At 44.5% G+C, this 12919-nt stretch overlaps 1 protein-coding gene across 2 annotated transcripts in view; it reads left to right on the forward strand.

Moving 5' to 3' along the window:
• RABEP1 (rabaptin, RAB GTPase binding effector protein 1) overlaps positions 1 to 12919 on the forward strand; it is a 102155-nt gene that overhangs the window by 34616 nt on the left and 54620 nt on the right. Inside the window, exon 2 of one of the 2 annotated variants that reach the window (XM_053893285.1) lies at positions 6989 to 7117. The exons of the other annotated variant lie outside the window; for it this stretch is intronic. Coding sequence (XP_053749260.1) covers positions 6989 to 7117 — 129 coding nt within the window. The remainder of the gene's footprint in view (positions 1 to 6988; positions 7118 to 12919) is intronic. 2 annotated transcript variants of the gene reach the window in all.

Here is a 12919-nt window from a genome sequence, read left to right on the forward strand (position 1 = left end):
CCTTATCTTTGAATTTGAATAATATGTTTGGCTACACTGTTACAAAATCATGGATTAGATGAAGAATTGTGATTTGATACTAATGATAGTTGGAATGAATTTGTAACTAATAGAGCGATTTAATATGTCAGTATCAACCTAGACCCGCATCTTAAGTGATGTGCTAATGGGCTGTATCTTTGGTTCTAACTTAAAACTTTGTTTTAAGAACAAAAACAAAAATGGGCGCTTGGGTGGTTTAGTCTGGTAAGTGTCCGACTTTGGCTCAGGTTCTTGAGTTCGAGCCCCTCATTAGGCTCTCTGCTGTCAGCGGGATGCCTGCCTGGGATCCCCTATCTCCCTCTCTCTCTTCCCCTCCCCAGCACGCACGCACGCACACTCTCTCCCCCCGCTCTCCAAATAAATAAACATTAAAAAAAAAAAAACAAAAATAAAAACAGAACTCTGCCACATGGCTTCAACTGTACCAGGTGTAGGTTGGAGGGGGCCTTGGCGTGTTTGAAGTTCAGACAAAAAGGGCTTGAGGACAGTGTTGAATTACATTAATCTCATGGGCTAAGAATGGAAGTATCGGTTGTGGTCAAAGAAAGCTAGGGTAAATTTGGGGTACACTATTAAGGGAATAGTTCCTAGATAACAGTATTTCTCCTACACTCTATGTTGGTAATGTGTTAGGATCAGAGTGTCCTATTTTATGCAGAATTTTGACTATAATATGTGGGGAGAGCAACTGAGATCATGAAGAATTTAGAAATTATTAAAGGGTCAGGAGGTATTTCATCGGGCAAAGAAAGGAGAGGACAGATGTGAGATATCAAATAGTAGACCTGTTCCTCATTCTGTAGGGTAGAGCTAAGTAAGATCTCTGAGGAAGCCAATTTAGGGTTATTCCTAAAAAAAAAAAAAAAAGAAAAAATATATACATATATATATACACACACACCCACACACATATATATATTTACATTTTTTTGACGTTTTATTTTTTGAGAGACAGAGTATGGGCAGGGGAGGGGCAGAGGGAAAGGGAGACCCTGAAACGGAAGCAGGCTCCAGGCTCTGAGCCGTCAGCACAGAGCCCAACATGGGGCTCGAACCCACGAACCACAAGACCATGACCTAAGCCAAAGTTGGACGCTCAACCGATTGAGCCACCTAGGCACTCCTGAAAATAGGTATTTCTTTTCTTTTCTGTTCTTTTTTTTTTTTTTTAACATTTGTTTATTTTTGAGAGACAGAGCATGAGCAGACGAGGGGCAGAGAGAGAGGGAGACACAAAATCTGAAGCAGGCTCCAGGCCGTGAGCTGTTGGCACAGAGCCCGATGTGGGGCTTGAACCCACAAATCGTGAGATCATGACCTAGGCCGAAGTCAGACGCTTAACTGACTGAGCCACCCAGGCGCCCCTGAAAATAGGTGTTTCTAACAGATGACCAGTTATCCAAGGGAAGAGGGGAGTTTAGTAATCTAATATCTCTGCACAGTGGAACTGTCTGCCCCATGAGGCAGTGAAGTGAGTTACTAGTTTTATGTTCATGTGGAAGCCATATGACTGCCTGTCTGTGATACTGTAGGAGTGGAGTCCTGGATGAGTTAGGAGGTGGTGGTTTTCAGACTATTTTGACCTTTCTCTGTAGTAGGAATCTCATTTTCTGTTACGACCCAGTATAAATGTGTGAGGATCTGAGATGCGGATTTCATGACACCACATATACCCATATATTTAAAAAAAAAATTTTTTTTTAACGTTTATTTATTTTTGAGACAGAGAGACAGAGCATGAACAGGGGAGGGGCAGAGAGAGGGAGACACAGAATCTGAAACAGCCTCCAGGCTCTGAGCCGTCAGCACAGAGCCCGATGCGGGGCTCGAACTCATGGACCGCGAGACCATGACCTGAGCCGAAGTCGGACGCTTAACCGACCGAGCCACCCAGGCGCCCCAACATATACCCATATTGAGTGTGTTGCTGATATTTTGTTATTTTCATTAGTTTTATTATTTTATTATAATTATTTTATTTATTATTTGTTATTTTAATTATTTTATTATTAGTTTATTTTTGAGAGAGAGACCGAGTGTGAGTGGGAGAGGGAGACACAGAGTCCGAAACAGGCTCCAGGCTCCGAGCTGTCAGCACAGAGCCCGATGTAGGGCTCAAACTCACAAGCCGTGAGATCATGACCTGAGCTGAAGCCGGATGCCTAATGGACTGGGTCACCCAGGCGCCCCTATATTGCATTAGTTTTAAAGAGGTTGCTAATCACTAAATTCAACAACTCATTAATAGATTGAGGCTCAGTCTGAAATATACTGGACTAGAGTAATCTCACATCCTTGCAGAACTATGATCCTCTGATTGTGCCTACTCAGTAACCCAGAACTAAAGGAGACCCAGAAGATTCCACACTGCAGGTGCCTGGTGGTTATTCATGAATTTCGATCATCACTCTCTTTAGGGAGGCTGAAAATGACAGTGTATTCTTATGTCTTCTTAATTCCTCCCACCTCTACCCCCGTCTTTCCTCCCCCACATCAGGCTTTCCATCCTTTCTTCTCTTTAATTCCACTCTCTCTTGTTGAAGAATCTCTTCCTTAATACTTTTTCGTGATCTCATTTTCCCTCTGAATGAAGGAACATTTGGTGCCAGTTTGTTCTTTGAGTTAATACCTTTCCCAGATTCATGATGTCTTCGGGTAGTTTACACAAATGCCCACTAACCTTTACATAAGAAACAATTGGCTTTCTTATTTGAAACACATCATCTTAAAAGTGTTCTTTTGTCTGAAGCATTTGGCCGCCCAAGTGCTTTGAGAGTTGCAACAAAGAAAAAAGTAAGACAAAGTAAGGTTTTTCGCTCTGATTCACGGAAGGAGGGACAAGGAAGGTGGTCCGTGTACACTTCTTAGCCAGATGTTACTCTGTTTCAGAACTGGTTTATGTGAGTAAATGGCCAAGGGTAGAAGGATGCAGTTTTTTACTTAAAGTTGCTAAAGTCCGATGTTTTGGAGATTACATAAAATGAAGTGGGATTGTGTGAAGTGAAATGACGACTTTCTCTTGTACTGAGGAATTACGATTATTCAGTCATGTGGACGAAGTGATTCCACAGGCCACGTCCGTTTGCTCCAACGCTGTGGAATGGTTGTTGACCGCAGCGCAGTTATCCGCGGGGAAGCCTAGATTCCCAGTTGGCCCCACCCGCTCCACGTTTCCTCCGGGGGAGGGGGGGTTGTTACTGAAATATTAGCCTAAACAAAGCACAGTTCCGTGGGTAGATGTAGTGTGGGAATAGTCATTTTTAGTAATTCCTGAAAGAAGTTGGACATGGTGAGTTTTTAGAGCAGCAAGAGAAGGCAGTTTGCTAGCGGGAAGGCCACTTCTGAAACCGAAACCAAGAGGTTTTGCCTTTTTAGGAAATTTGTCTATTGTAGCAAATTGTCCTGGGAAAATAGAAATGTAGTTTTAAAAAAATGATTATTTATTGTGTTAAAACATTTTAAGATCACTGAAGTAAATTATGTGCCCTTTTTTTGAGCAGAGAGATTGGGATGTAGCAGTCAGATGAAGTCATAATTATGAAAATTAAAAAAAAAGATGAGTCACTTCATTACCTTTTAGTTTAAATCAGTGTGATCAGTGTAATTTATAATTGTAATTACCCTTCGATTCAGAGAGGCAGCTCCTCTGAATGTAATTTGGCATATTCTTTCCAGTTTTTTTTCCTGTGTATTTTTGCATAGCTCATGTTTTGTTGTATAATTTTGTATTTTGTTCTTCTTATTTAGTATAATTTTTCTGGCTTGGTATTATTCCACGGGATGGACACTCCTACCATACTTAATAGTTTCATTTTACCCATTTATGCACAAATTAAGATTTCTGAGTTACAGAAAGTGTTTGGTCTTTTGTTTTACTGAAGTTACGTCTTTTTTTACCTTGAAATAGGTGTTTCTTTGGATCTTGAACATGTTTAAACAAACAGATTCTGTTGTACTATTTGACTTAGACTGGTTTCTTCTCCTGTTGTTGTGTCTTATCAAATTTAATACAGTGTTAGAGGAACATAAGAGTGTGGGACACAGCTCAGGACCTAAAAGTATTTTTGGGTCGTTACATGTTCTTGCATTCATGTCAAGATCGGGGAAGGAGATATATCTAAGAGGTACTGACTCTTCCCTTCATTTATTTACCAGATTATTCTTTTTTTCTTTTTCCTTTCTGTATGGTTGCTTATCTCAGACATTTTGAGTAATTGATAATGACAACTTTCCCCCTTTGGGTGTCAAGCGTTAAAAGTAGCCATTGCAGGAGATAGTTTTCCCCTTTTCCTTTTTTTTTTTTTTTTTTTAAGACTTTATTTGTAGGTAGTGTCTACACTCATCGTGGGGCTTGAACTCACAGCCCCGAGATCAGGAGTCACACACTACCAACGGAGCTAATGGGCGCCCCCCTTTTCCTTATCACCCAAACGAGGTAACAGTGTGCAGAATGTGTCTAGTGGTTAAAGAAGGTCGATACGCTAATAGCTCTTGGCCGCTAAGTTACAGAAGGCTTAATATTGTTGAGGTCTGGCGTTTCTACTGAGCTTTGTTCATGACGCCGTGAAGATTCATGGTCACAGGGACAGGCATGAGCTGGGCGTCTAAGCACGGGAACTGAGTCAGGATCAGGAGGTTGGAAGTGACTTCTGGTCTTTTGTGGCTGCACACGTGTCACTTGATCGCTCTGCCTGTTTTCTGTCTTTGTTGGAGAAGTATCGCTAGTTTAATAATTACAGCTAATGTTTATCAATTTCCTTCTAAATGCTGGGCTGAGTCCTTTTAACATGAGCTGTTAGCTAGTTACTGTAAACTTGCTGGTGACTGTGTTAGGAGAACTGTGTCATCTTTTGTGTGATGAGAGCTCATTTCCGTTTAATCTGTGGTCGGCTGCTCGGGCAAGAGGACGTGCCCACGTGCACCCTCCTGCTGTCTTGTGCAGGCCGAGCTGGTTCCCCAGGTACAGCAGCAGAGGTGGTCTTGTTTTAAGAAGAAGTTGTTCTGGCCTTTTTCTTTGTTGTAGAAGTGCCTTATGTTAGAAGTACTTGAGGTGGCTTTGAAGTGTTTTAATTAAAACAACAAATGCTAATAAGGCAGTGGGTGTGACCTCCAAGGGGTCACATCCCTGGACTTGAAACCGCCCCGAAGCCGGAGAGCGGCGGCCAGGCCCACGGCACGGACTGTGCCTGAACTTGGGGCCGGGGCAGGCCGGGAGTGGTGGAGACACACGAAGGTGGCTGCGTTTCAGTTTTTATCGGTTCACCGGCTTCAGTTCCTAGATGCAGTGTTGAAAGTTACGGCCATTTGTGTGCGTGTTCTGGGGGAAGGTAGGGGAGGGATCGGGCAGTTGTTAGGAAAAAGGAAGGACAGAGGACATTGCTTTTCCTTCTCTCTGGGTTCCCCAGCTCCCCAGCGCTCTTCCTGACCTCACACAGTCATCAGTAGCTCCAAGTAATACTACAGTCTTAAGTGCAGAACTTGTTTATTTAACAACTGGGATTTGGACAGTAAAAGTACCAAGAGAAGTAAATAGCACAGAGAACAAGTTTCCTTCATGATTTCAGAGAGTAAGTGCGAGATAACTGCGTTATTTCCCTCTCCAGTGGATGCTCCATCCCTCTGTTTCTCCAGAGGTCATCAGATCTTCTAATGACCAGATGTCATTCTTTGCTTTGACTTAAGGACCCTAGATACTGGCTCTTCGGAATGACTCCTTACATGTAATCGCAAACAGTGGAACTCAGAGTAGCAGTCACTTCCCCTTTCAGACCTGGATTTCGTCCGTACTGTCAGATTTGTAGTGAGGCTGGTCTGAAGATGTGGAGGGAAGGAACATGGTTTTAGTTCATTCTTTATTATCAGAGGAGTCCTAGAGAACTTTGGGAACCACGTGGAAGAAATTTAATCAGCCCCAATCCGTTAGTCCCTCTAGGATTTATCTAAAATCATTGGTGCGTTTTTTTCCCAGTGTTTTTCTGTGTTCTATGAAAGTAGCTCTCCATTACATTGAGTACTGGGTTGGGGGAAGGTAGGGCCTTCAGAGATCATTTCAGATCGCGGTTAACGTTGTGAGCAAACCATCATTATCTGGAGTGGTTTGTGCTGGAGAACTGGGGCTTCTGCTGGCCTTGGTGTTTGGGTAGTGGTGGCATTAGGACCAGTTGATGTCCCCCGGAGGGACTAGGGTGATTGCTTTGTGGCTGGCTTGCTGTTGGGGCAGAGGAGGAGGTGGGGTTGTGCTTCTGGATTGCCCACCCGGTGCTTGAACCAGAAGAATGTCTGGGTTTGCTCAGGATGGGCATTTACTTAATCAGCCGCGGCCAGAAGATAAGCCCCTGAACTGAATGTGTGTCCCAGCCCCTGCCACACCATGGTCTGCTTTAATCTGGAAACTGGAGGAGCTCCCTGTAATTGAGAGTTCATGCATAACGTCTGGTTCTGTATCCTTTCTCTGTGAAAGGGTTTTCGATTGTGATTTTAGTACAATGATAGTGAATCATCCTGAAATTGGGAGAGTAGTTCAGGCTGCTGTGACTGTCCTAATCAGAGAGCCCGTTACATTGTGCTCAGAACGCTCAAGAGGAACCAGAGCCCGCAAGGTTGGCAGTGGGTTTATTTGTGGGATAAATAGCCCAAGTAATCCAGTATTTAATAACTCCAGAAGTAGACTGACATTCTGTCAGTTATACCAAGGAACTTGAGAAGCTCTCTTTAGGGAAATTTGCCTTATGTGATTCTCTTTATATATGCTGTTGCACTTTATATGATTCATTTGTAGTGTGTGTTAAGTCTAGTAGAGGTGAAAATTAGAATTTTCTAGAATATATTGGATCTTCAGAAGAAGTTTGACTGTTTCATTATAGAAATGTGAAGCTAGAATACTTATTCTTGTAATTTAATTTATAAATAAAAGTTATTACTTGTTAACTAGTATTTTTTTTTCCAGTTTCTCTTCAGCAACGGGTAGCAGAATTGGAAAAAATTAATGCAGAATTTTTACGTGCACAGCAGCAGCTTGAGCAAGAATTTAATCAAAAGAGAGCAAAATTTAAAGAGTTATATTTGGCTAAAGAGGGTAAGTTCCTAAGTCTCTGTCTAACCCCCCATACTAAGACTGCCTTAAAATGTCGAGTTTCTTGGTGGTGCAATGTTAATATTATCATTGAATAAGCCTTGATTTTATTTGTACTTACATTATACAATAAAAGTCTATTTAGAGGCTAGGGTTAAGAATGGAATTGATAAAACAAGTTGAAAAATGCGGCGTTCGGGTTTTTCCTTGTCTGTCCACCTTCGTGATGACGTTTAAGGCAGGCAGACTGCGCCATCCTGGGACACGGGGCTCCGGGTGCCCTTAGTACCTGAGCGGGAGCCCCAGGCAGAGCAGAGCAGGCTCGTGGGTGTTGCGGGAAGAGCCCTGCCACATCACGTCCTGACGCCTCCTGGAGTTTCTCCGACAGACGTTCGCTTGCGTACCAGGAAGGACAGTATCCGCCGTGAGGCACACGTCGTGCCTGGGTGACGGGTGTAAACGAGGAGCCAGAGTCACACGGACCTTTAACTCCTAGAACGTGAACTCGAGCGAGGACGGAGGGAGAGTGTACAAGGCAGATCCGTGGGAGCATATCGAGGGGGACTGGATCTGAAGGGTAAGGAGAGGGGTACACGTGGGGCACTGACCTGTGGTTTCCACAGCCGTCCAGCCTGGCGCTTCCCACAGCGTGATCGCGTTAACAGCATCAGCATCGCCGTCGCCTGGGAAACCTGTTACAAGTGTGAAGTTTGGGGTCCTCTCTCACACTTAACTGAATCGGCAACTCTGGTCTAAGGGTCCAGCAGCCAGTGCTGAAGGTGATTCAGTGCACGGCAGATTTTGGGAAGCAGCGTTCTGGTGTGGGCCAGTGGCTTTCAAACGGTCACGTGGATCGCAGTCACCTGGAGAGCTCGTTAGAACACAGCATGTTGGGGTGGGGCCTGAGAATTTGCGTTTCTGACAAGCTTGCGGGTGACCCCGGTACTGCCGCCAAGGACCACAGTTTGGGAACCGCTGCTCTGGGCTGGTGATCGTCCTGTTTTTAAGTGTATTCACTCCACGAAATAGTTCTTTATGTACACCCCTCACACCGTTCTTTTAAGTTGACGTTTCAAGTTTTTTATTCAGGAATTTAAAAGGTGTTGATTCTGTCATATTGTCAGCACTAAGAATTTAAGTGAAAACTTCATGCTCTTAAACGTATCAGTGGAATCAGTCATAGTGATTTAATATCTGTCACCATTCATTTAAAAAAAAAAAAACTTTGAATAAGCTCTTTAGCAGAAATGTTATATTTTTTTCCATCCTGGTGTTAGGTTTTCATGTTTACATCTCCCTCAGAATTTTATTCTAAAAAGTCGTGTGTTTGGTGGTGGTGGTGGTGGTGGTTGTTATTTATTTATTTTTTTGGAACACCAACTCGAGTATGCATCGGAATTCTACTTGCAAGGTTTGTTAAAACATAGATTGCTGGTCTCCACCCCCAGAGCTTCTGATCCGTTGGGTTTGCGAGATCCTAGAATTCACACTTCTGGTACGTTTCCAGGTGATGCTGATGCTGTTGGTGCAGGGACCACACTTTGAGAACCGCTGGTAATATTTGGTGCTTGAAAGCCATTTAAAGAACATTTGGTCAGACTTCACTGTAAGAAAAATACACACGTAGGGCACCTGGCTGGCTCAGTCGGTTAGGCGACCGACTTTGGCTCAGGTCGTGATCGCATTTTGTGAGTTTGAGCCCCGCGTCGGGCTCTCTGCTGAGAGCTCGGAGCCTGAAGCCTGCTTCGGATTCTGTGTCTCCCTCTCTCTGCTCCTCCCCTGCTCATGCTCTGTCTCTCTCTGTCTCTCTGTCTCTCAATAATAAATAAACATAAAAAAAAAAAAAGAAAAATGTGCACGTAAATATCTTCTGTACTGAGTCATCATTACAGTTATTAATAAGTGTGCAGCTGCTCCATAAATATTTTACACATTGAAAAAGTACAGTGTAAAAAGCACTGGAGATGCAGGTCTTTACCTTAAGAAGACGATTATTTAGAGAGTATGTGAAAGTGGGGGAGAGGGGCAGAGGGGAGGAGGCAGAGAGAGTCTTAAGCAGGCTCCGCGCTTAGTGCAGAGCCCGACGTGGGGCTTGATCCCACAACCCTGGGGCCATGACCTGAACTGATATCAAGAGCCGCACGCTTCACGAACTGAGCTACCCAGGCGCCCCTGGAAATGTAGGTCTTATGAGATGTAATTGGGTCTCCCTCCCAGTTAAGTCCTATCCTCTGGGTGGATTATATTTACTTCTAGAAAAGGGTAAGTTTCATTTTTAAAAAAATATATATGAGTGCTGAGAGCCCTTAGTCTCATAAATAAGTAGATGGAAATACAAATTTTATTTTACAGTGATGATTATTTTATGTTAACTTATTTTGAGAGAGAGAGTGCAGGTGGTGGGGAGAGAGGGAGAGAGGGAGAGAGCCAGAATCCCAAGCAGGTGCCACGTTGTCAGCACGGAGCCCAGTGCAGGGATCGAACCCACAAACTGTGAGATCATGACCTGAGCTGAAATGGAGCGTCAGGTGCTTAACCGACTGAGCCACCCAGGCACCCCTATTTTGCAGTGAATATTACTCCATTCTCTTAATTCTCTGAATTCTATGTCAAGTCACATAGTGCTCAGCTTCAAAAATACTCTTGCTCTGTTGGCTGGCAACTCAGTTAGGCTTCCTTCCGTTTTGTTGAAAGCAGACTCTGCAGTCATCTAACCTGCCAGAAGATTTGTTGCCCAGTTATTAGTCATTCACTTTATTACTGACATTGATATTTTATTATTATTATTTTAATGTTTATTCCTTTTTGAGAGAGACAGAACACAGGTGAGGGAGGGGCAGAGAGAGAGAGAGAGAGAGAGAGAGAGAGAGACACAGAGTCCGAAGCAGGTTCCAGGCTCCGAGCTGTCAGCGCAGAGCCCGACGCGGGGCCTGAACCCGTGAACTGTGAGATTATGACCTGAGCTGAAGTTGGGCGCTTAACCCAATGAGCCACCCAGGTGTCCCCGTGATGTTGGTATTTTAAATTGTCCCTCTGGTTTGATACGACAGAGGAGTTTTTACACAACAGGGCAGTGACTCATAGAACATTCAGGAAACCCGTCTTTTGTTACATAGGAGAAAGGGTGTCGAGAAAAGGGAGGTGGACGGGAAGAATCTGTACTTAAATACCGCTGTGCTTTGGGGAAGAGTATTTATGCGAGGTGAGGATCTAGAAGTTGATTCCTTCATGTGTCTGTGAATCCTTGGAAAATCTTTGCGTATCTCCAGGCGTACATGTTCCCCACTTTGAAGATCACTGCCCTGGAGTGGTGTTATTCAGACTTTAGGTTTATATAACCCTTCGATGGATTAAAAAAATTAAGCGGGCAGTGACCACCACTTTTAAAAAAAGGAATAAAATGGAAAATAGGAAAATAATAGTATATTTGTAAGTTTCAGTTAAGTATAGTTGCATGAAATATTTTGTTTCGGTGACATATATGTGTTATGTATAAAGTGATATAAAATAAATTTTTAAAAAAGTTTTTATTTATTTTTGAAAGAGAGAGAGCACACACTAGTGAGGGAGGGCCAGAGAGAGGGACGGAGAGAGAATCCCAAGCAGGCTTCTTGCTGTCAGGCCACTCTGCACGGAGCCCAACGTGGGGTTCAATCCCACGAGAGATCATGACCTGAGCCCAAATCAAGAGTCAGGCGCTCAACTGGCTGAGCCCCCCAGGCGCCCTGAAGTCTGTTCCTTGTTGTGAACTGTGGTCAGAGACGTTGGACAGCCAGCGTTGTGTAGGAGGCCTCACCGATCCAGCCCCGACTTGGACAGGCTTGCTGACTACAGTGTGGGATGGGGCTCCGTTTTCTTGTGACTTGTAGGCGGGCCTCTCTCTGTTTGATTCTGTTCCTGCGTAGGCTCACGAGGAGTTGGGAAGGCTGGTGTTCTGTCTGGGCCTGGTGGCACTCTGCACGTCACTGTGGAGCTTGGGACGCCTGAGATAGGGTTTGCGTCTTCAAGAAAGTATAGTCTACTGGGGTAGATGATACATTTTGCGCAGCGTCATTGTTTGAGTATATGTTGTGTGTCTTGAGAAAAGTCACGTCTGGGTCTTCAGTGTGTTTCTCTTTGTTAACGCTCCCTCCTCAAACTTGTTCTAACCTTGAGTTGACGAGGCACCGCTTTCAACCCTGTGCAGCGGTGTGTCCTCGTCAAGGTGACGCGTGGCGCCTTCCGTGTGTGGTACGACGTCCCGGCAGTGCTTCCTCTGGTGAGCAGTTAGAGCTCGCTGCCGGGCTGGCTGGCCGCCCCTCGTTCCGCGGCCCCGCAGGCGGACCCTCCTTTTTCCTTCAGTCTCTGCTTACTCAGTCAATTCAGCTTAATCTTGCCCCGCGTTTGCTTGTCTTATTTCCTGTTTTTCTCTGTCCCCAGATAAAGCCGTTAGGGTTTTCCTTTCCTTTCTTATTTTTTCTTTTCAATTATAAAGTGGCCTTTTCTGTAAAATTCGGAAGACATGAAAATGACCAAGAACCTCTCATTCCTGAACTACGCGATCAGTTACCGTTTTTCTATCCGCTCTGGACAGCTTGTCATGTGGATTCCATCAGAAAACGTAGTTGCTGCGTTAACATCGCTTTAACTGCATCTCCACCTGATACATAAGCTGTGTGGGGGCGTCCCTCTGTGCTGTCTGGAGTCCTCTGTGAGCTCGGCGGGCCACAGAGAACGGGTGACTTTCTACAGAATTTCAAAAGGAATAATGTGACGTTTCTGAGAGTTTTTGGTGTCATTTCTAAGGAAAACGCATAGCGTGTAAAACGTAAACGTTGATTCAGTTTCTGTCTTGGCGGTTTGCCTATTTCATAATCAGAATCGAATTCAGGCAGTTCTGTGGCGCCGGCCGTGACACGCAAAGCCAGTCTTAACGATTCTCGCAGGCGGTGGCGGCGTGGGCCGTGGGTTCGACGTGTTCAGCAGCCTGTCTGTTTCTCTTTCAGCAAACCAGGCACTGTAACTCTGGAAGTCCGAGCCTCCGTGTTTGACGGATAGGAACGGCTTCTGCCCTGGTGTTGCAGTGGCCGTGCCGTCCTGTTTGGAGAACAGCTGGGCAGGAGTCCGGACGGCAGGGAGGAATGCGAATGAGAGAGATTGTTACCTTTGCGCTCCTGCCTGCCTGCTCCCGCCGTAGCGCCCGCTCTTGGCTCAGCCGACTTCAACTGCGAATGTTGTAGATATTTCTGAAAGCTTTGTTGCTTGTCTGTTGTTGAACTTGAAGAAAATGTATTTAGCTTTCAAAAAAAGTATTCGATTTAGCTTTCTTCTTTAGCCAGCCTCAGTACAAAGCTTGGCACCACAGCAGAGTTTGTGTTTCGAAAATCCTCGGTCTTGGGCAGTTAGGTGGAGCCCGTTACGTGAAGCAGCACGCCAAAGGCCATAGCGTTCTGGATTTGAAGGAAAATTGTAGGAATAGAGCCCGCGTTAACCACCAGGAGACCATGAAATTTTCTAGCATGTTCAGAACGATTTTGTAGGTGGTGATCATTTATATAAAGCTTTGATGCTAATCAGCCAGAGATTCTTTCAGTAGTTGAAAGCTGGGTTAAGGCAGATCTTTGTCATAAGCTTGATTCTAGATGTGGAAATAAAACTAGAGTGTCCTAAAGAAAATTAAAAGCCATTAGGAATCTTGGAAACAACACACAACTTGAAACAAGGTAAATAGATGGTTTAAATTGTAGGTAAGGCACGGAGATTTTAGTTCAGTAAATTAGGAAACGGTATTTGGGAGTTCTCCCTCTCAGTGAGGCAGAGGCCGGA

The sequence above is a fragment of the Panthera pardus genome, unplaced genomic scaffold, assembly GCF_024362965.1.
Source record: "Panthera pardus isolate Hobbes unplaced genomic scaffold, ASM2436296v1 HiC_scaffold_3, whole genome shotgun sequence".
Classification (NCBI taxonomy): domain Eukaryota; kingdom Metazoa; phylum Chordata; class Mammalia; order Carnivora; family Felidae; genus Panthera; species Panthera pardus.